This window comes from Drosophila willistoni (assembly GCF_018902025.1).
Source record: "Drosophila willistoni isolate 14030-0811.24 chromosome XL unlocalized genomic scaffold, UCI_dwil_1.1 Seg141, whole genome shotgun sequence".
NCBI lineage: Eukaryota > Metazoa > Arthropoda > Insecta > Diptera > Drosophilidae > Drosophila > Drosophila willistoni.
This window is the reverse complement of record NW_025814052.1, coordinates 5,130,161-5,151,464: the sequence shown is the minus strand read 5'-3', so window position 1 is coordinate 5,151,464 and position 21,304 is coordinate 5,130,161. Positions and strand designations below refer to the sequence as shown.

The following is a 21,304-nucleotide window of genomic DNA, read 5'->3' as shown; positions in this document are numbered from 1 at the left end:
TTATCGGAGCAAAGATATCGACATTATTGTAATCATGGCAAAATAATCGCCGGCCTGGCCTCATGCTCATGGACGAACACGCACCTCACGCAGTTCCTGGCGAGCTTTGTCCTTCTCTCGGCCATTTTCGAATTGTATAAAACTCAAACATAAACAACTCCGACTTTCGATAAATTATCGATAACAAAGTGGTACTCAACCTAGAGCTGGAAATAACATCGATGGTTTTGTAGCACTATCGATGTTTTTAATTTGTTTTTTTTTGTAATTTAATTTGGAAAGTGGATTTTACTATTTGGTAGTTAATAATATCTTCTTTACAAAGTTTCTTTAGGGTTGTTCATCGGACACAGAAGTTTTGAAAAAATGGCCAACAAATTTCTATGTGTGCCTGCGTCGTCCTGCGAATCGGAATCTAGTGTCGTAAACAAACTTATGTTTTTAAACAAAGTCTCAAAAATGATCCTTAATCCTTTTTTTTTTTTTTTTGTTTTTAATGGCAATAATATAAAAGAAAAAGTTAAAGCTTCAATTAGTTATAAAAAAAAAGTTACCAAATAAGATTATAATTAAAATATAAACCCAAATCTTTCTTAGTCGCCTTGTTTTTATTTAGTATCGCGTTAACTATTGTTGCTATACCTCTTTATTCCAGCGTTGCATATGAACAAAGAATTTAAAAACATTGAGATTCGCGAAATAAATAAATGATATTAAAAATACCGCGCAAACATCGAAACATCGATATGTCATTCGAAAACATCGATGTTTTTCCAGCCCTAAAATTCAAATGCTATAGACGCCGACGCCCGTTTGTTTTGGTTTTATTTTTGTTGTTGTTATTGATTATTGTAATCATGGCAAAATAATCGCCGGCCTCCAGCTCAAGGACGAATATGGACAAGTGACTTAAACGTATATGGACAAATGACGTTAACGTGTTCTCTCAAGACCACAACACGAACAGTAAAGCAAACAATTTTTTAAAATCATTTAGCGTCTAAGCAAAGACGGGGCAGGATCAGGCGAAATAGATAACTCCAAGTAAAATACATACACACATATATGCTAAGGCTATGGCCATGAATGTAGAAAGAATTACATCTGCTAACGGCCTAGCCGCCAACGGACTAAGTAATATCAGTGAAACGGACAACATATCCGCCATGGAGCTGCAATCGAATCGACGAATGCTCTACTTCAGTGATGGTTGCATGGAGGAGCTTTCGTCGAGTGAGAGTGAAAATGAAATGGATGTTCCGGACAGAAGTCTCGATGTACAATTGAATGAGGTAAGAAAATCAAACTAATCCCTTCCCTCATGACTCATTATCAACTTGCCTACTTCTCCTTCTTCCATAATTAACCAGCGTGAAATGGCTCTGGGGCCACGCCTACGTTACAAGGCCAGCAAGGTGGGCAATAAGTTTCTTGCCGGCCTTGATTATGTGGGTGGGGGATTGGCCTCCTTCTTGGGCATTACGAATTCCAAATACGCCAGCGAATTGGAATACTATAAACGTTCGCAGCACGAACATGCCGGGCAACAGGATGAGGAGGAACTCGATAATAATTGGCAAACGCGTAATAATAATAATCAACAAAATCGTAATGATGCCATTGTGGTGTGTGCTCCGGCACCAACATCATCATCACCATCATCAGCGCTGGCACCACCAACACGACAATGATTTGAAACAAAAGAGCTCAGTTTAGTGTGAAAACAAAAAATTAAAAATTGTAACATTTGGAGACTTTTTACATACATACATTCATTTTTCGACACTTTATTCACTAAAAAAATAAGTTATCAATAAAGGAAATAATTTATATATATGTATATATGGGTAAATATATATAAATACATACATATGTATACAAAACAAAAACAGCAGCTGAGCCACAGTTTATGCGTTTGCTGATTATTATTCCAAAAGGACGTTATTGTTTTGATTTATAAATTTTGTATATCATTTTTAAGTACTCAAATTTCTTAAATCTAATGGCACATTGTATACAATTGCATTTTAATATATATATTAAGTACACTTGAGCTATGCTTTCAATAGTCAGAAAGTTAGTTAGAAAATTGGGTTTTAGTTTTGATTGAAATGCTTATCACAGTATTTACATATTTATCTTAACACATATATAATGTCGAATTAATACAGACACAGGTTAAAAGAAATAGAGACGGGGGAAAAGGAATGAGGAGAGGTGGGTAAATTGGGGAATAATTGTACTTTGGTTACACCAGGCGGCAAGCTGAAATGTTTGTATAATGAATCATTGCAGTTAATACACATACCTAATTAAGTTCGTTATTAAGTACAGAAAAAAAATAATATACTAAATCTAAATACAACAAAGAACATTTATATATATACACAGTACACATATATGTTATATAGCATGTTGATAGGATAAAAGTCAGTAAGGTCATTGTAATAACCTTTTTTTTTGTGCTCCAATTTAGAACTTTCAGAAAAAGAGTTATATACTAATTGGATCTGTACTGAATTGGCACTAATATATAAATGGAGCTAATCCAAAATTGTATAAATATGACTGTCGAACCTTGGCTATGCTTAATTTTGCTTTTCAAAAACTGAAAAGAGAATAGAATTATAGAAGCAGGAACATTTTGATAAATTTTGACAGAAAATAAATGTCAAATTTCGTAACTGGCATAATCAAAGGAGCGTTTCATCCCCATAGGGATAATAGCGATGACCGTGATGAGTAAAATTTTGATGGCCATAGCCTTGATGATGTTGATAATGATGCGAATGCGAATGCTGATGATGCTGATGTTGCCGACCTAGCGAATAATTTGACATTTGATTTAACGAAATGGAGCCAGCTCCATGGTGTGGTTGCGATTTAAGTTTATAAGGACTAGTCAAGACGGGAGCACTTGCGAGCGATTGATGAACGGAAGGACGCACCGAATGATAGGAAACTACTGTGCTGCTGCATGCGGCATGTGAACCACGCGAACTGTTTTGGCCGTCATGTTGAAGTTGCTGTTGCTGCTGTTGTTGTTGTTGCTTTAGAGCAATCTGCTTCTGGGAGACTTGACGCTTATACATGGTAGATATTGTGGGTCCCAAGACCCAAGCAAAGCAACAAATTCCCAACATAAGCTCCATGAAGGCACGCAATAAATATGGCCATAGTGGAGTGCTTGTCGCGCCGGCACTTAACCAGATATCAATGTTGGCAAACTCATAGATAACGGCCAGCAGGAAAAGAGCACTGGCCAGGCCATAAATGAACAGAAATATACCCATGCCAGAAGTAGAGGCGGATCCATTTACGTTCCTTTGCTGATGAAGACTTAGTGTGTTGGAGTTGCGCAGGATTTCCTTGTTGCGGCAATGAACCAAATAACCAGATATTAAATTCATTGAACCAAAGATCCAATAACAAAATACAGGAGTGGCGACAAGAATCTGCAGAGCTTTGTCCGACTGATTACCCACAAAGCAGGCACCTTATGTTTTAGAAGAGAATCATTTGTGACACTATGCAAAGGGAGAGGCGAATGCAATTCTTAACTCACCTAATAACTCATCCGCATCCACAAGGCGTCCGACAATGACGGCTGCTGTTTGAAAAGCTGGCAAACCCCAGGCCAAAAAACAGACAAAGTTGTTAGCAGCCAAATCCTGTTGAGCACTGCGTTTCGTTAAGGCACTTGGGTTGGAACTAGATGGTATGGCCATGTGGCCTTTGTTATCGGGACTGTGACGTCGTATATCCCTGTGCCAACCCAAACAGAGAATAGCCCACCTATAAATAAACAATAAGCAAATGAAATGGAAACAGAAAAGAGCATTTTTGGATATATTCCTACCAGGCACAGCCAGCCATCAGAAAGTAGTAGCGCAACAGGAACACACTCACACAGGCCGCATTGGACAGCCCATCAATACTCAAGAGCAACTCATTAGGAACTTGAGGATCCATGCCGCATGATGTGCCAGTTCTACCCACCAAAAAACGCACATTCCAGCCTAAAGTTACCATGTTATGGCACCAAATCAGAGGGGATAACAATCGGGACCATTTGGCACTGCTACGTTCATCACTCAGTAGTAGGCAGAGGGTAGCCACCAGGGCTAAGCCTAAGGCAGCATATGACCAAGTGGACACCCAAATTTCAGACAAATGCTTTTCGCTAGGGGTAAATAAAATGTCAGCTTCACATAATGGTGCACAGCGTCCAGATCGTGGTAAACGGACATATAACTGCGATTTGGCAAAACCTGAGCAGTCCCAGGGCATTTTACCACCAATTCCTGAGCCTACTTGGGCCACTCCGCCACCATTCGTGTTATCAAACTCATGATCCTGCACTGGCATGTGCATTTCGCCTGGACCTTCCATGCACATCGTTTCGTGATTATTTTCCTTTGGGAATCTTTCACAGTCCAGGTCCAGCGGCCAGGGAAACCCAAATCCCTGCAAAACCGGATGGCAACGTATCCTCACCGATTCACATAAACTGCGACATGGTCCAATTGCATGAACTGGCGCCTTCGGGGTACACATGGGTACAAAGGCGGCGCACAAGAATAACTTTAACTGGGAACTGCAGTCGTATTCAATTAGCGGGGCAAATGTCTGCAAGGTATACTCTACATCTGTTTGCAGCTCATGACCCTCCAGATTGGGCATAGACGTCTCATTGTAGCCAATGCCACGGCACATTTCAATCCGGATGGGTTCGCATTGACGGAATGTTGTCGATAGCTCGGGCGGGGAACTGGAACTCGTACTGCTGCTGCTTGAGTTAATCCACAGCAACTCCAATATGACCACAAGCAGACACCATTTGAAAAGTTTACCCATGGTGATCTGCAGTCACTTGGACAATTGTAAGGGGAAAAAAAAACTTAACAAATCTGGACAGAGTTGTTGCAAAACGAACTATCGATAAATATTTCCATTGTCTTCGTCTCCTCTCTGATATCTACGTCCGTATGACACTGTATTTTATTGATGCACTTGTACGCTTATGTCTTCAGTTCCTCTGGTCACTTTAATGTAGTTGTTTCGTTTTTGCAAAAAAAAAAGAAAACAAAATCAAGAACGAGCTTAAAACGAAACGTGTGAGGAACGAAAAGAAATAGTGGAAAAAGAAACGGGAAGCGAACGGGCCGGGTGTTGGCATTGATTGAACAAATAAATAATAATTGTTAACGCCACGGCAAATTCCAATTGGACCAACACAACAACAACAAAAATATGGCATTAAAGAAAGTAAAGGGGAATTTCGAGCGTATGTTTGATAAAAATTTAACAGATTTAGTGCGCGGCATACGGAACAATAAGGATAATGAGGTAAGCATTTCGATAGTTTGTCTCTTTTTGGTCCTCCGGGCGTTGTTGTTGTTTTTGTCACATGCCAGCCAGCCAGCCAAGAAGAAAGTGAAAAGAGAAGTGTCCGCCGAGAAGGACAGAAGGGGAATGAAGGAAATCTACTGCTAATTGGCTGTCAAAAAAGACAATTTCATTTGCCAACGTGGGCAAAAAAAAAAAAAAAAGAACACCAAAATAAGAGAGCCAAAGCGTGAGCTTCATTCTTCCTTCTTCACCCCCGCCCCTAGCTCAACTTAATTAGCGGCATTTCTCATTTCGTGGAGATTACCTTAATGCGTTTATGTCAAATGCAGATGAATTTCGCCAACACCCCCACCCGCCCACATCTTTCACGGCGTTTGTGTGATAGGTGGAAGGATGGGGTGGGGTTTGCTGAGTGGAGCTACATATGTACATATGTAAAGATGTAGGACTACGCACGTTTTATCAAATATTTACGCACGTAAATTGCCTTCTTATTTTGGCAAGCAGTCCCAGAGCCTTTCTCTCGAAAGAGAAATCTGTCTCACTCTCTTCCAGTTCTCCAGTTTAGAATTTTAATCAGCTGAAATTTACAGTTGATCGATCTCTGGGTCTTGAGTCTTCTTATTCGCATTAAAAAATATGAAATATGTACATACATATGTATATTTTTGTTTAAGATCATCTCTCATGATGTGAGTGCAAGGAATCAGTAGAAGAGCCAATCTCAAAATGGTCCTATTGACCTTGTTGATTTATGTTTCTGCATTTGTGTACATATGTATGTACGTACGTACATATGTATGTACATGTGTGTTGCTGTGTGTGTGGGTGTGTACACCCATATGTATTTGCATGTATTTGAATCTATAAACTGATAGCCCCCAATCTTTTAATGACTATTGAGTCATCATACTATACTACATACAAATATGCACAATTGCATCTGCATGCTGCACACTTGATATATACAGTGGCGACAAAATATTTGAGACATTGAATTCTAGTTAGATCGAAATTGGTAAAAATCTTGTTACCGAAAAGTCTTGGATTTTATGAGAATTTTTGAATGCATTTTTGGCCAAACTTTTTAACTTTTCCAATCTGTATTTTGATTGTGGGCGGATATTGTATCAATTTAATCTATTTTGTCTATGAATATTGTTAGATACCCAATCGAGATATATAGATTTAAAGGTTGACCAATCCTTAGACATATTTCATTATGAGTTTCTTATTCTTTTACAGGCCAAATACATATCGCAATGCATTGAGGAAATCAAACAGGAGCTGCGTCAGGATAATATCAGTGTTAAATGCAATGCGGTAGCTAAACTAACCTATGTAAGAGTAACTTTTAACCCACACCATGTGGTCTAGAGATGTACTAAACTATAGTTTTCAACATAACAGATACAAATGCTCGGCTATGATATTTCTTGGGCGGGATTCAATATTATTGAGGTGATGAGTTCATCGCGTTTTACCTGCAAACGCATTGGTTATCTGGCAGCCAGTCAATGCTTCCATCCAGATAGTGAGGTAAGTAATGCATTTTATATTAGTATATGTATTTGTATTATACTTATATCGAAAATGTTCCATTTCAGTTGCTCATGTTGACGACAAACATGATACGAAAGGATCTTAATTCACAGAATCAATATGATGCTGGTGTGGCGCTTAGTGGCTTAAGTTGTTTTATATCCCCTGATTTATCACGCGATTTGGCAAATGATATTATGACACTGGTACGTGATTGATTGATTTTATTGATTGCTATAAAACATAACTTAACTTTGGATTTAGATGAGCTCAACAAAACCGTATCTGCGTATGAAAGCCGTCCTAATGATGTATAAAGTATTTTTACGCTATCCAGAAGCATTAAAACCTGCATTTCCGAAACTCAAAGAGAAACTGGAAGATCCAGATCCAGGTTATTCAAACGAAATATTAAAAGAAATCCATTTATTTTAAATTCTTGTCTGCAGGTGTCCAATCTGCTGCCGTAAATGTCATTTGTGAGTTAGCACGTAAGAATCCAAAGAACTATCTGCCATTGGCGCCGATATTCTTTAAACTAATGACCACATCGACCAACAATTGGATGCTAATTAAGATTATAAAACTGGTAAGTCCTTTCTTGTTCTATCAATTTTTGTACGGTTCAAAAGTTTTCGGTTTTCATGTCCTGTACCTGTAGAAGAATGCAATTTATTGAACAATTATTTGATTTAATGATGAACTGTCCGACTTTTTATACTAAGAGAAATTCAAGAGAAATAAATATTAGATTTTTTCATTAATTTTAAATTTATTGTTATAGTAACTTTTTTTGGGGCAAATTCATTTGTCTTTTACTTGGTGCAGAGCATTTTGAAGTCGGCGCTCCGACTTTAATATTTATTTTGTATGTTTTTCCTTTTCTCGTTAATATTTTTATTTAATTTAATTAAATACTTTTTACACATAATTAAAAACTTTAAATGTTTATGTCCATATATATATGTATTTTTTATATATATATTTATGAAAGAAAAGAGAAGCAAGTTTTTATTAACACAACTCCTCCATCCTGTCATCCCACTCCTATTCCCACTCTGTCACATCAAAAAATCAACTCAAATTGTTAATGACCAAAAATACCAAACAAAAAATTATAAATAATTCCAACAGTTCGCGAGCCTCACAACAATTGAACCGGCGCTGGGACGCAAATTGACTCAGCCCCTAATTGAAATTATTTCCAGGTTTTTATCGGCGCGAAACATTTATTTAAAAAAAAAAAATGAGAGCACGCGCTTTGATTTTAAGCATTTATTTAATTTTATTTAGTTTTTTTTTCACTTAAAAATCAACCTAAAAGTTGCTCTATTTGTCGATTTTTTTGTTGTTATTACTAATATTATTATTTTTATTTGTCGAATTTATTGTACAATTTTTGATTTATTTAACAAACACACTCACACCCACACACACACGCACACGCACACACACACACACACACAAATGTATATATGAGAGTGTCGTAATACGTAATTGAAAATCACATTGAATCACAACAAAAAGAAAACGAAAATTTAAAGTTTAATTTATATTGATGCACTTCGTCGTCCTTTCCACTCACCTTACCCCATTCCATCTCATCTCACCACACCCCACCAAATACACAACTTATGTGATAAAATATTCAAAACTCATTTAATTCATTTACATATCTCTATAGATAAAAAAAAATCTCAACATTAAATGTATGATCTAGTGTAGTTTATAATAAGAAATTGTTGAAATGTTATTGTTAGTATAGATAAAATTAAAACAGAAATAGACTTATGAAGATTAATATCTTCAAGAAAGGACACAATCTTTCAATAGACGGGGACAGGGATTATTCCATCTTTGCCCCATGATTTTGGAGGTTTATTTCAAGTTTCGAATAAGGTTTCTAGGAGTAAGAAACCTATTTTCTGTAGTCTTGAATTGAGCCTGTGTGTGTGTGTGTGTGTCTAGGGTGGAGTTTATCCATAAAATATATCCTTATATAGTTAAGTAGTTAAAACAATTATAAAAGACTTGTCCCTTTTTATCAGTGCTTTAATTCTGACAATTTTATGAAAAATTCACGATTAAAATTTTTATATCGTAGATAGAATTCAATACAAACACAAATGAAAGAACAAACTCCTCACATCCAAAAACAAAATAAACACACCCCCTTAGAAAAAAAGGGGTAAGAGGGGAATACTAAAGCTAAAACAAAAAAAAAAAATTAATTTTAAACTCCAAAGTTATCGTTTAGAATGATATCGGGGATCTTGCATCGAAAGATACAGATTCCCGATTAGGATAATAGCGAAAAACGATTTGTTCTCTCCATTTTTTTTTTATTTTTTGTTATTCGTTTTAATTCTATAATAAGTGTACATTTGGATTTATTATTATATTTGATTGATATATTTTTTTCTTCTTCTTTTTATTGATTTTATAAAATTGAATAATTATAATTTTTACTGCTTGTTTCATTTGTGTTTTTTCCTCTCTTTGCATTTGCAGTTTGGCGCTTTAACTCCCTTAGAACCCCGGCTAGGAAAGAAATTAATAGAACCACTCACAAATCTAATCCATAGGCAAGTTATAAAAAGAAAAAAAAAACAAAAAGCTAAATTTAATATACCCTTCCCCACACGAAATTTGTTGCAAGAGAGGGTATCAACGAAGAAAAAAATCCCCCAAATTATAATAAAGGAAAAGCAAGAAAATTTAAAATTGTATTCAAAATTCAAAATCCTCACAAAAAAAACAAAACAAATTTTTGCAAAGTTGCTGATTCAAATGGATATATAAAATCTAATGCTCGATGATTGTGCGACAAAAAAAAAAACAAAATTTTCGCTTGTTATTGCTCTCTCTCTCTCGTTCTATTTTATTGTCTTTATCCTACCTGTATATACAAATATATATATATTATATACCTGTAATATATACTTTCTATAATTCTCTGTATTTTACGTTGGCTCTTAATTTTCGGCCCCGGTCAACAAAAGCACAATTCATTGAGAAGAGAAAAGAAACCAAAAAGAAAAAAAGAAAAACCAATTAACTGGCAAAATTTAAGTACTAAATTTTATAGTTTCTTATTTTTCCCTTTTGTAATTTTTTTATTTTTCTGTTGCATTTGCTTTTGCCATTTAAGAAATTGTTGGAAATTTTAGTCGTTACTTGTAATATTCGTTGTGCCATTTACCCGTTACTGTACAAATTTATATATATACATATATGTGTATATATGTACATTTAGGTATATACATACATACATGCATATATTTATATATATATTTATACGTACATATATGTTTCTAAGCCAAGTTACTTAATGTTGTTTATTCGCTTTTGTGCCGCTTTAATTTATTTTTTGCTTTTTACCCCAAACAAAAAAAAAACCAAAAACAACCAAATTAAAATAAAAAAAAATCCGACCAAAAAAACATACAAAAACCAAACAAAAAACCAACCTCCTCCATCATGATGTGTGTGTGTGTCTGTGTGTGTATGTATCAACAGCACCTCGGCGATGAGTCTTCTATACGAGTGCATCAACACGGTGATTGCGGTCCTCATCAGCATCAGCAGCGGCATGCCCAACCATAGTGCCTCCATACAGCTTTGCGTTCAAAAGTTGCGCATTCTGATCGAGGATTCCGATCAAAATTGTGAGTCTATCTCTCTCTCTCTCAATCAATCTATCGCTTGTCATGAATATTTATGAATTTTGTTTCTTGCAGTGAAATATCTTGGTCTTTTGGCCATGTCAAAGATATTGAAAACGCATCCAAAGAGCGTACAGGCGCACAAGGATTTGATTTTGGCATGTCTTGATGATAAAGATGAATCGATACGATTGCGTGCCTTGGATTTACTTTATGGCATGGTATCGAAAAAGAATCTCATGGAGATTGTGAAACGTCTGCTGGGTCACATGGAGCGAGCTGAGGGCTCGGGCTATCGTGATGAACTGCTATACAAAGTGATTGAGATCTGTGGTCAGAGTTCCTATTTGTATGTCACGAACTTCGAATGGTATCTGACGGTATTGGTGGAGCTAATCCAACTGGAAGCTGGCTCACGACATGGTCGCCTAATTGCCGAGCAATTGTTGGATGTGGCCATACGTGTGCCGGTTGTGCGTCAATTTGCTGTCAACGAGATGACCAATTTGCTGGATACATTCACAGTTTCCGCCCAAAGCAATTCAATGTATGAAGTGTTATATGCGGCCGCTTGGATAGTAGGAGAATTTGCTGCCGAGTTGGAAGATGCCGAGAAGACATTAAATATATTATTGAGGCCGCGACAATTGCCGGGACATATACAAGGTGTCTATGTTCAAAATGTTATCAAATTGTTTGCCCGCTTGGCAACCACCTGCCTCGAGCTTCAGGATCTGCCCGGAATCGTTAGGGTAGGGACATTATATTAAGGTATTTCATTTGCAACTTCCGACTAATTCCGTATTTTTCATTTTATGGCAGCTCTGTGATCATTTGCTGGAGAAATTGCAGCATTTCAATGGCTCCAGTGACATTGAGGTGCAGGAGCGAGCGAATTCCGCCTGCATGCTTATCGAAATGTTGCGGACTCAGTTAGCTCAAAATACGGACAATAGCAGCGGTAGCATACCCCCATTGGCTATTGAAATTGTCCAGGAGATGGCATTGTTATTTGCCGGTGAACTCATACCGGTGGCACCCAAAGCTCAGCGCAAAGTGCCGTTACCCGATGGCCTTGATTTGGATGAATGGATTAATGCGCCGCCGCCCGATGATGCAAGCAGTTCATCGTCATCGGAGCATGATAAGGACGAGCTCTTTGTTAGTTCATTATCAACGACTGGCAATAAGGGTGGCAATGATGGGACCAACTCAGGCCGGAGACGTCCCAGCTTGGAGCTAACACCCGAGCAATTGGAACGTCAGCGGCAAGCGCGACTTATCGAGCAATCGAACAATCCGCATTACCTAAAATCGACGCCCACAATTGGAGGCGGTGGTGGATCGAGTTCAAATGCTGATCAATATGATAACATCGATGATATACCCATAACAGAGCTCCCCCTGGAATTGGAAGGGGTCAGCGCCCTCAGAGTGGGCAGTAAGTCCAACAAAAAAACCTCATCTCCACGCCTCGATTGTTTATCATTTTTGTTTTGCTTTCTTCTTTCTGTAGTCACTAAACGCTCAGACAAATATCTGCAGGAGCAACAGGCAGCCACGGCGGCGTCTCATCAGGGCAAGGATGGTAAAAAGAAACATAAAAAGACCAAGAAAAGTAAAAAGGCCAAGAATAAAGTGGCATACAATAGCAGTTCCGAATCGGAAGGAGGTAGTTTAGTGTGAAAGGGTTTATAGGCGCAGTTTTAAATTGAAATTTGTTTGATTTTTGCAGAAATGAAACCTATGCATATTGTGAATACCACACTGGATATGCCAGAGGGTGTGTCGCTTTCGGACAGCGAGGACAAGGATGGCAAATATGATCCCAATGATCCACATCGAGCCTTGGATATTGAATTGGAAATGTAAGCAATATCAATTAGCATAGTTCCTTATCGAAAATAAATTAATGTTTTGTTTCAATTTCAGTACCGATTTTGAGACAATATCGCGTAGCAGCGGTAAAAAATCGAAAGAGAATCTCAAGGCACCGACGGGAACAGAGAACTTAGCCACTACAGCATCAACAACAGCAGCCCTACCAAGTTCTTCATCCTCCAAAAAAGAAAAGAAAAAGGACAAAGAGAAGTCCAGAGAGCACAAGTCACGGAAAGCTACTACTGCTACGGCTGCCACACAACAAATTGTGGGCGATTTAATCGATGCTGGCACACCCATTGCCAGCCCCAGCAAGAATGCCCTGACTTCCATATCCGTCTCCAGCAATAATAATACAACTATTTCAGATGCGGCAGCCGTCCAGCCGGCGGCGCATCATAAAAAGAAAAAGAAGAATAAGGATAAATCATCCACTAGCATTATTGATGTAGATAATGATGCGGCGGTGGCATCGGCACCGGCAGCCACTACCAAATCGCATAAGAAGAAGCATAAAAGAGATAAAACGGAGCACAAGGAAAAGGTATCCGGGTATGAGGAACCCTTAGGTATCTCAACACCCAGCAAAGAGATCTTTTAAATGAATCATTGTGTGGTCCCAATATTATTATTATAATAATTATGTTTATTGTATATGTATCAATTGTAATCCAAAATCATTCATACTTTCCATAGATTATTGTTTAAGTTCTCTTAAAGAAGCAAAATTCTTATCGCTGCGATATAAAAACGTAAACCGAATTGAACAAACTTAAAAAACAAAAAAAATCAATTTTATGATGACCTACAATTAAAAATACAATTAATTAAAACGTATACACATATACATAGTGAGAGAGAGAGAAAGAGAACGAGCGAGAGAGTAATTTAAAAACAAAAGAATCCGCCGCATCTGCCAATTGCGGCTTAAAATCGATCAACTACTTATATAATGTGTACTAAATATTTTTGAAAAGAATTTGTAGCTATTCCAAGTTGGAATTTCCAACACACAAACACACACACCCACACACACATACAAATATATACATCCATCAATATACATACATATATACCTATACATACATACATAAATGCATTGTATAAATTATAAATCAAAAATTACACTAAAGCAAAAAATGAACAGAACCTACAAGATGGAAAAAAAGAAGCTAAGTGAAATTATGCGAGCTATACATATATATATACATATACCTATATATATGTATATGCATTAATGTGTATATACATGCAATATATAAACGTTTAATAAATAGAAAGTACAAGAGAATTAACTATTTATGAATGACATTTGCAATTTTTTAACACTCAGTTTAGATCCGATGCCAATTATTTTGTGTGAACTCATCCCTGTAAGCAAAAATTTCATCTTCAATATTTTGACTTCGATTTTTTTTAACGATCATCTTTAATGGCACCCTGTGTGTCGTCGAAAAAGCAATACATACATATATATGTTATAATATAAATTAAAAAGGAACATACACAATTTGTCTATAATTCTAATAGAAATATAAAATTGATGAGCCTCACGAGCTATACAATGGACATAGATGCCGTTACAACCGATCAGGTCTCGTCAATTCTGAAACGGATTAGCTTTTCCAGTTAAGGACAGGATATAAGCCAGAAATTTAAGCCATTGCGACTACATTCGTACATACATATATGCATTAGGTGTTCCTAATGATTCTTATTTGGATCAAGCGATAGCAACTGTGGAAATGGTGTATACAATTTGTGTAAAGGTTAAATATTTTGTGGGATAGGTAGTTGGGTAAGGAATGGTGTAGAGGTCACCTAAATAAAGCTAAATTATGACTTTTTTCATATGACTAGAATTGAATTAACCTATTTCAGCATTGTGATTGCTATCGCTTGTATTGTCCTCTTCAGCTGCAGTGTCAGCAGCCGATGAGGCTTCAGCTGGTGCTGGTGCTGCTGCTGCTGAGGCTGCTGACGATCCTGAAGAGCTTCCAGTATTATTATGCATTAAACGCCGATATTGATGCAGACTGGCCAAAATCCGTATCATTACCTGAGCGGGCACAGTTATCGTATCCCTTGTCTCGACCAACATAATCTCATTGTTTTTAATTAACTAAAAAGAAAAGAAAAAGGTTTAATTTCACATAAATCTGAACGTATGTCGCTCCTTACAGCTGTGGTAACCAGATCATCGTATGCGGGCTCTGCGGCAATCGGTGCCCACAATTTGATATTGTAATCAATGCCCGAACTTAGCAGATAGGGCAATGTGGGATGCGGCTGGACTCGATTTACGACACGATTGTCAGCCAAAAGTGTTTTAACAACTTTTCCTGTCTCCCGTTGCCAGACAAAGATGTGGCCACAATCCGAACCGGACATTATGAAATCATCACCCCAGAAGCATGCTCCTTTCACCATGGTCCGTGAATTTCGATGGCCATTGAATGACATTTTTACATAATCAAAACTGGTCAAAGGATATTTCTGTCCACCGACATCAGACACAGCTTCCATACAGCTTTCGGATTTGGAAGACTCCACTGATGTAGATGTAACTGATGTGTGAGAACAAGGGACTAAGCAAAAAGAATCTTTTAAATGAATTTCTTTCCTTACCGTCATCCGATCGCACAGGAGCAGAAACATCGGCAATTTCCGGTTCACAGCATGGGCTTTGATTATCATTAGTTGGCATTGGCGTGGGCATGGGCATTGAAGTATTCTCATGGTTACCTTGCTCCATGGTACGTAGGACAGCATTTTGCCATGTCATCGGTCTGGTTCTGTTTGTATTGCTGGGGGCGGTCTCGTGCGGATTCGTGCTTGAGCGTCCTTGTCGCGAATTGGAATTGAGCATGCGGAAGATTTCATCACTCAAGCGGCTAAGCACACCTGGTTCGAGTGGTGGACGCGCCTGACCCACGTTCGGCCGATTTAGTCCTTGCTCTGTCATTGCCAATGAATTCGGACCCGTATCCGACCAATCGCCACGGAATCGTAGCCTCGGTATTTGCGGTTCTGGATCGTCGTCACGTCGCATTTTGGCCGTATAGCAACCACTACGCAAGAGACCGGCATCCTCGAAGCCCGGATGCTTCAAATTGAACAAATACAATTGCTCCATGGAGTAGCTGACCAGGAGTTCGGATTCATCAGCATTAAATTTGACGCAGGTGGGACGATAATGTCGTCGTGTATAGGACAAGGGTATGGGGTAGGCTTTTAAGGGTTGCGTTTCATTTGCGCCGCTGCTGTCATGACCCGTGCTCATCTTGCGACGATCGTAGATTCGGACTATTGAATCGGAGCAGCCTATTGCCAGCAGATGTGTGTTAATTGGAGCCACATCCATGGCAGTTACGGCACAGGGTGCCATTATGTAAATATGCTTATGGCACACCAGCTCCGTGCATCGGCTGCTCACATTGAGATCAAAGCAACGCACTGTCGAATCCTCGCCACAGCTAAGGAAACTGCGTGGCGCATCCACCAGTGGCAGGACATCAAAGGTGCTGCCAAATTTATGACAATCGAAAACACTCGTCCGTCGATCCTCCTCGAAAATGAGCACATCCTGTGACCGTTGACGCTGGCTATAGGGTGTCAGGAATTCAGTATGCAAGACTAGACCTTCACCTGAGCATGAGATCACCGCCTGGTCATTGCAATGCGGCATAAATCGAGCACTGAATATGTGCCTCTTGTGCTGGGTTCTACTCTTTAAAATCACACGGCCGCTTTTCGCTTCCGTAATGACCAGGCAATTGTCATCCGAGCCGGAAACGATGTGTGTCCCATTGGCATTCCAATTCACTGTATTCACGCATCCATTGTGGACATCCATCGTCTGCATCAGATCCATACGTTGCACAAAATCCAGTGAGTCTAAGGTAAAGACAATAATTTAAATTCCCCTTCCGCTCAAGTCGCTCAATTTGGGAATGGATCGATATTGATTTGAGGGACTTACTCCTGCAGCTGGCCTGCAGATTCGCCTGCGCCTGTCCCCCATTCCGGCTGTTATAATACGGATAATACTCAAGACTTCGATGTACACTTCTTCGCAAATGATGCGTCTTATGGCTGCGGCTGCTGCTATTGTTGCTCATACTTCCTGCAAATTGTACAAAGTGAATTTATTTTCATTTTGACCGATTTTCTATCCGCCCCTCTCTCCCTTGCCAATCATCCCACGACGAATGTTCCTTAGTCTTTTCATGCTCTTTGTTTTCCGTTCTCATTTTTATTTCGGGACTTTTTTGCTTTCCGTTACATAGTATAAATATATACAGTGAAGCAAAATTAAAATGTTTTTTTTAATACTTTATATATTAATAAAATTTATTAGTTAATGCCTCAGAACAAATCAAACAGGGAAAATAATTTTGGAAGTTAAGCTTCCGTTTTTTAAATTTCATTAACCGTTAATTTTTCTTTGATTTTTAAATTTTTCCAGCTTTTCTTTTTCTTGGTGATCACTGTACAGACTACGTCCGGGGCCCTATGGCCGGGTCCGGTGCGCAAAAAATAATTCAATTTTGATGCCAATTTACACATGCACACAACGACATAGAAAAAAACTCCCATAAACTATAAGAACCCAAAAACAAAAAAAACACATTGCCACCAAAAGAAAAGAAAACAAAACACAAACAATTATGTAAAATTGTGCAAGTTTTCTGTTTTTTGTCGTTACAGTGCCGCAAATGCAGTTGGTGGTGCACAGAAAAATCATCTGTTTTTTGTTGATAAATATTTGACCCATGTATTTGCTTTGTTCTTGCTTTTTAAGTCTTTCGCCTCAGCTCCAGTCTCTCGCTGGGCATGGCACTTCACTTGAGGGGCCTGCTTACCTAATTTTAATTGCAACTAAAACACTATTAGTTAGTCTAATTTTCTATTTGTTCTTGATTTTATTTATATCAACAGACATAGTTTCTTTCGCTCCTCGAAGTGGGTGTTGTATTTGGTGGATGTGTAGATGGCGTTCCGTTACTCCCACTAGCGCCCTCACTCGATGTGTGGGTGGATAGAAAATCATCGATATTTCTAATTGGACATTTGCAATACCTAAACAGAGAACAGCTGACTTTGTTGTTTTTGTCTTTTGTTTAATTGTCTATTATAATATATGTAAAATAATTAAACAATTAAAAATGAGCTGCTATGGGTGTAGCCGAAAATATGGGATTTTCTGTAAAGAGGTAAATACTCTGACGAATTATTTGTTACTGATCTAATTCCAATTTTCTTTGTCATGGATTGGATCCCATTGGATTCGGATCCATTGCAGAATGGCTGTCCAAATTGTGGCTATTCCTATTGCAGCAAGTGTCTTAAAAGACCCATGCCAGTTCCACGCTATGCAGGGAAGGTAATGAATGTTTGTCTAATCTGCTACGATAAGCTGTCCAAGCTGCAGGCCAATGCGGATGCCGAGAAGGTAATCGACTGTGAAGCTCTTCCCGGCGAATTGGTTACCAACATACGTTTGCCAGCTCCACCCAAAAGTCCCACAGAATTGCAGCAGCAGCTGGAGGCAGCCGATGCCATTTTTGAGTAAGTTAGGAAAAGACAATTTGCGGTCAATGATCAATTTTTAATTATTCACTTCTCCTTTTCCATAGCAATATTTTGCCATCCGAAGAGCTGGCCGCTGTGCTGGCACCAACTAGTTCCAGTGCCAATACAGCTGGTAATCCACATTCCATCACCAATGCCGAGGATATTAATGAGAATCTTGATAGCGCCATAACGAAACGTTTGCAAAATCTCAAAACTGTCGAGCCCACTGGCGCGGACACGGATGATGAGATACGTGATCGTTTGTCCAATTTGAGTGGCATGCCGCATCAAAAGAACTATGACAAAAAAGATTTGCTACTATCGACAGACCAAAGAAGTGATCAGGATAAAATCAAGGATCTATTAGAGCAATTTATGGGTGAAACCCAATTGGATCAGCGTGTAAGCGAAGAGCGGAGTGATCCAATTTCTGATATTGAGCGACGTTTACGTGCACTACGTGATGCGCCCATTGAGGAAGGTGCTCCAACCACAAAAGCATCCGATTTGAATACTCCAAGTGATAATGAGGATGACGAGAATGACGAAACCGTGCTGCAGAATATCATGAAAAAGGTAAATAGTCCACACTAAAATTATTCTTACCCCAACGATAATGTTTTACCTTTTGCTTTCATGTAGTATGTGGCGGAATCCCGCTTACCGGCTACTGATGCCCCAGAAGTTGCAATTCCAACCACCAGCAATGCTGCCACTAGCGGTTCCATTACCGAGGAGCTACCATGGTGCAATGTATGCAATGAGGATGCTGTCTTCCGTTGTCTGGGCTGTGATGGTGAATTATTTTGTGCACAATGCTTTCGCGAGTGTCACGACGATGATGAGGAGTATCGAGATCATGTCAAAGAAAAGTATAGTGCTCCGCCCAATTTTAAGGAAAATCATTTCTAACCAAATATCTATTTATGTCTGTTTAGTTGACTCATTGTATCTAATTCCTTCTAACTATTTTCCAATTCTCAAAATTCTATATCTATGACCATATACTCTCCTTATATATGTATGTATATATATTTAACTATTTCTGTCTACATGTATGTATATAAAATATAACTATGTAAAACAAGTGGTGAAAAAAAAAAACATTTAAATCACAGCATTTTCTTTTTGAAATCAAATGTGGTTTAAAGTTAATACCAGTTTAAAGCCATTCCAAAAGAAAGTCATTAAATTATGCATTATATTTTCATTCCTTTTATTTTATATTTTATGCCATACACACATTATGCGTATGGGAAACAATAATCTAACTAACATTGTTCCTGTGCGAAAATAGCATGGATACTTTGTTCCATTTTGTGTTTAAGGTAATTAAATTAGAATAATTGGTGCTTGATTCGAACTAAACGCGGGAGCATTATCAATAGAACACATGTTCGTATATATATATACATATATATATATATAAAAGAAAACAGGAATCTTAGCATAACATAGACAATTTTGAACTTATGATCTAAAAATTGAAAACATTCTTCCCGGCAAAAATCTTATACAGAATATGACACATCAACAATGATTTCCATATATAAAGTCAACAATTTTAGAAATGAAACGAATTTCGAGTTACTGGATAAGAGCTGATGATGGGTATCTACATTTACGGCTAAACGATGATATCTTATTATCAGTTATTATTTGTATTGTTTTTAGTAAATTGGTCATTCCATTGTGTGTCAAGTAACAAATATATCGATCTCAAGAGGATTATTATATAATGAAAACAAGTCCCACCAAAAAGAATCTTATATCTACATATGTTGCACAATTCCAAAGTGGATATCTAAATGCGCATTTTGTCCAGATATTTGGGAACCAAATGTTGAGCTGAATATCTATCAAAACTAAAATAATCAAAGAATTTATCACGATGGCGACGAAACGCCTCGGGATTACGACACCAATTATATAGCATTTTAATTAACGAGTTGGATGTATTATATAGATTTTCCTTGGGATAAATCTCTGGATAAACAAGCTTATTGGGGGCAATGGGATAGCAACCGCAATAAGTGGCCTCCAGCATGGCCACACCATAGAATTCATGACCAGCTGTTGAGATGACTACATCGCCGGTGAGTAAAGTTTTTACATAATCCTCGCGAGTTAAATGGCCATAATTGATTAGTTTCGAGCCAAGTTTCTCACGTATACCCTCAAAGGCTTCGGGTACAGCTAAATAGCTTTCGCCACATATGGTTACCTTAAAGTCAACTTGACGTTTATTTAGCTCCATGAGAACTTCCATCAGGAGTTTGGGATTTTTATCGTGTTCCCATCGATGGGGCCAAATTAAATGCAGACACGACTGCTCCATCGGCGTGGCTGATAGGGACGTAGATGCAGGCGAAATGTGACGTTTGTTGGGAAAGGCATGAAACTTGATGGGATAATAGAGCACTTGGCATTTCTTTTCGATACGTTCGCGTATATGTTTCAATTTGAAATCGGGCTGTATATTTAGAAATGGTTGCACATTGTCCAGAAACGAAGAGCGATTGAAATTCGAATTGAAGAGCACAATGTCGGCGGCCAGGCAGGTGAGTATTTCATTTAGACCATATTGACAATCACGCTCCTTGACCTCACGCACCGGATATACAAGTTGATTCTCATGAAAATAGACTATTTTACGACAACTGACCAGATCGGGGCGCACTCCAATTAGCTCGGCCAGATTAAGCACAGAGCTGGTGAATAGGACTTTGTACTCATGCTCTGGGGGTATCAGTTGAGAGAAATACAGAGCCGATGTGCGTGCACGCCAATGCCATTTGGATGCCGGTAGAGTAAAGATCTCATAATCGGTGGGATTGAGACCTAAAAATGATTAAATTACACTTGATTGATTGCATTGCATGTAGCTTTAAGTAATCCTTTTACTTACACTCAACTAGAGTTTCAATTAATTGCTTATGGCTGCCACCGTAGAAGGGTTCAATGATAATTATCTTTGGCTTGCCACAAGATGCGGATGACGACATGTTGTCCCCGTCCCCCATCAGGACACTATGGAAACTATATCAGCAGCAGGGGCAGCAATAATAATACAAATAACAACAAAAATTCAAATGCCTTTGCCTTAACCCTGGCCTGGGCAAGAAATTTCAATCAGCCAGTGTGTTGACTATGGCAGACTACTTTCCAACACTGGCGAGAAAAGTTATCGACATTATCGGAACAAACCTATCGGTTAATCGACATTTCGGAGCAAGCCTATCGGTTAATCGACATTTCGGAGCAAAGTTATCGGAGCTCAAACATGT

General features: G+C 38.3%; 6 protein-coding genes across 6 annotated transcripts; 3 read left to right on the top strand and 3 right to left on the bottom strand.

Moving 5' to 3' along the window:
* The first annotated feature begins 802 nt into the window (after nucleotides 1-802).
* On the top strand, nucleotides 803-1,840 carry LOC6648693. Its single transcript, XM_002071436.4, has 2 exons — nucleotides 803-1,292; nucleotides 1,371-1,840. Exons 1-2 carry the CDS (start codon nucleotides 1,077-1,079, stop codon nucleotides 1,689-1,691), a joined length of 537 nt encoding a protein of 178 aa, XP_002071472.1. The 5' UTR covers nucleotides 803-1,076; the 3' UTR covers nucleotides 1,692-1,840.
* Nucleotides 1,772-4,927, bottom strand: LOC6648692 (frizzled-4). The gene is made up of 3 exons (XM_002071435.4): nucleotides 3,860-4,927; nucleotides 3,566-3,795; nucleotides 1,772-3,496 (listed from the first exon to the last, which is right to left on the bottom strand). The coding sequence occupies exons 1-3, from the start codon at nucleotides 4,855-4,857 to the stop codon at nucleotides 2,694-2,696; spliced, it is 2,031 nt and encodes a 676-aa protein (XP_002071471.3). The 5' UTR covers nucleotides 4,858-4,927; the 3' UTR covers nucleotides 1,772-2,693.
* Nucleotides 4,928-5,032: 105 nt separating this feature from the next.
* LOC6648691 (AP-3 complex subunit delta) lies at nucleotides 5,033-13,192 on the top strand. Its single transcript, XM_002071434.4, has 13 exons — nucleotides 5,033-5,349; nucleotides 6,598-6,693; nucleotides 6,763-6,891; nucleotides 6,960-7,100; nucleotides 7,159-7,288; nucleotides 7,344-7,483; nucleotides 9,406-9,479; nucleotides 10,414-10,562; nucleotides 10,635-11,311; nucleotides 11,382-12,000; nucleotides 12,076-12,231; nucleotides 12,295-12,427; nucleotides 12,492-13,192. Exons 1-13 carry the CDS (start codon nucleotides 5,254-5,256, stop codon nucleotides 13,039-13,041), a joined length of 3,090 nt encoding a protein of 1,029 aa, XP_002071470.1. The 5' UTR covers nucleotides 5,033-5,253; the 3' UTR covers nucleotides 13,042-13,192.
* A 646-nt stretch (nucleotides 13,193-13,838) lies between these two features.
* On the bottom strand, nucleotides 13,839-17,422 carry LOC6648690 (DDB1- and CUL4-associated factor 6). The gene is made up of 5 exons (XM_023179073.2): nucleotides 17,306-17,422; nucleotides 16,423-16,566; nucleotides 15,069-16,337; nucleotides 14,622-15,007; nucleotides 13,839-14,562 (listed from the first exon to the last, which is right to left on the bottom strand). The coding sequence occupies exons 2-5, from the start codon at nucleotides 16,559-16,561 to the stop codon at nucleotides 14,308-14,310; spliced, it is 2,049 nt and encodes a 682-aa protein (XP_023034841.2). The 5' UTR covers nucleotides 16,562-16,566; nucleotides 17,306-17,422; the 3' UTR covers nucleotides 13,839-14,307.
* Nucleotides 17,423-17,568: 146 nt separating this feature from the next.
* On the top strand, nucleotides 17,569-19,052 carry LOC6648689 (abscission/NoCut checkpoint regulator). Its single transcript, XM_002071432.4, has 4 exons — nucleotides 17,569-17,656; nucleotides 17,746-18,011; nucleotides 18,080-18,593; nucleotides 18,660-19,052. The coding sequence occupies exons 1-4, from the start codon at nucleotides 17,609-17,611 to the stop codon at nucleotides 18,927-18,929; spliced, it is 1,098 nt and encodes a 365-aa protein (XP_002071468.3). The 5' UTR covers nucleotides 17,569-17,608; the 3' UTR covers nucleotides 18,930-19,052.
* A 165-nt stretch (nucleotides 19,053-19,217) lies between these two features.
* On the bottom strand, nucleotides 19,218-21,170 carry LOC6648514 (glycosyltransferase-like domain-containing protein 1-like). Its single transcript, XM_002071431.4, has 2 exons — nucleotides 20,926-21,170; nucleotides 19,218-20,858 (listed from the first exon to the last, which is right to left on the bottom strand). The coding sequence occupies exons 1-2, from the start codon at nucleotides 21,038-21,040 to the stop codon at nucleotides 19,822-19,824; spliced, it is 1,152 nt and encodes a 383-aa protein (XP_002071467.2). The 5' UTR covers nucleotides 21,041-21,170; the 3' UTR covers nucleotides 19,218-19,821.
* Between the last annotated feature and the right edge of the window lie 134 nt (nucleotides 21,171-21,304).

Bases quoted from the DNA above. Each gene is read 5' to 3' on its own strand.
- LOC6648693 (XM_002071436.4), top strand. From the start codon at position 1,077: ATGGCCATGAATGTAGAAAGAATTACATCTGCTAACGGCCTAGCCGCC. The intron at 1,293-1,370 runs GTAAGAAAATCA...ATAATTAACCAG, and splicing joins TCGATGTACAATTGAATGAG to CGTGAAATGGCTCTGGGGCC.
- LOC6648692 (XM_002071435.4), bottom strand. From the start codon at position 4,857: ATGGGTAAACTTTTCAAATGGTGTCTGCTTGTGGTCATATTGGAGTTG. The intron at 3,796-3,859 runs GTAGGAATATAT...GTTTATTTATAG, and splicing joins CTGATGGCTGGCTGTGCCTG to GTGGGCTATTCTCTGTTTGG. The intron at 3,497-3,565 runs GTGAGTTAAGAA...CTAAAACATAAG, and splicing joins GGATGCGGATGAGTTATTAG to GTGCCTGCTTTGTGGGTAAT.
- LOC6648691 (XM_002071434.4), top strand. From the start codon at position 5,254: ATGGCATTAAAGAAAGTAAAGGGGAATTTCGAGCGTATGTTTGATAAA. The intron at 7,101-7,158 runs GTACGTGATTGA...CTTTGGATTTAG, and splicing joins CAAATGATATTATGACACTG to ATGAGCTCAACAAAACCGTA. The intron at 12,001-12,075 runs GTAAGTCCAACA...TTCTTTCTGTAG, and splicing joins CAGCGCCCTCAGAGTGGGCA to TCACTAAACGCTCAGACAAA.
- LOC6648690 (XM_023179073.2), bottom strand. From the start codon at position 16,561: ATGAGCAACAATAGCAGCAGCCGCAGCCATAAGACGCATCATTTGCGA. The intron at 15,008-15,068 runs GTAAGGAAAGAA...CTCACACATCAG, and splicing joins TCCTGTGCGATCGGATGACG to TTACATCTACATCAGTGGAG. The intron at 14,563-14,621 runs GTAAGGAGCGAC...TTTTCTTTTTAG, and splicing joins ATGATCTGGTTACCACAGCT to TTAATTAAAAACAATGAGAT.
- LOC6648689 (XM_002071432.4), top strand. From the start codon at position 17,609: ATGAGCTGCTATGGGTGTAGCCGAAAATATGGGATTTTCTGTAAAGAG. The intron at 17,657-17,745 runs GTAAATACTCTG...GATCCATTGCAG, and splicing joins ATGGGATTTTCTGTAAAGAG to AATGGCTGTCCAAATTGTGG. The intron at 18,594-18,659 runs GTAAATAGTCCA...GCTTTCATGTAG, and splicing joins TGCAGAATATCATGAAAAAG to TATGTGGCGGAATCCCGCTT.
- LOC6648514 (XM_002071431.4), bottom strand. From the start codon at position 21,040: ATGGGGGACGGGGACAACATGTCGTCATCCGCATCTTGTGGCAAGCCA. The intron at 20,859-20,925 runs GTAAGTAAAAGG...AATCATTTTTAG, and splicing joins AATTGAAACTCTAGTTGAGT to GTCTCAATCCCACCGATTAT.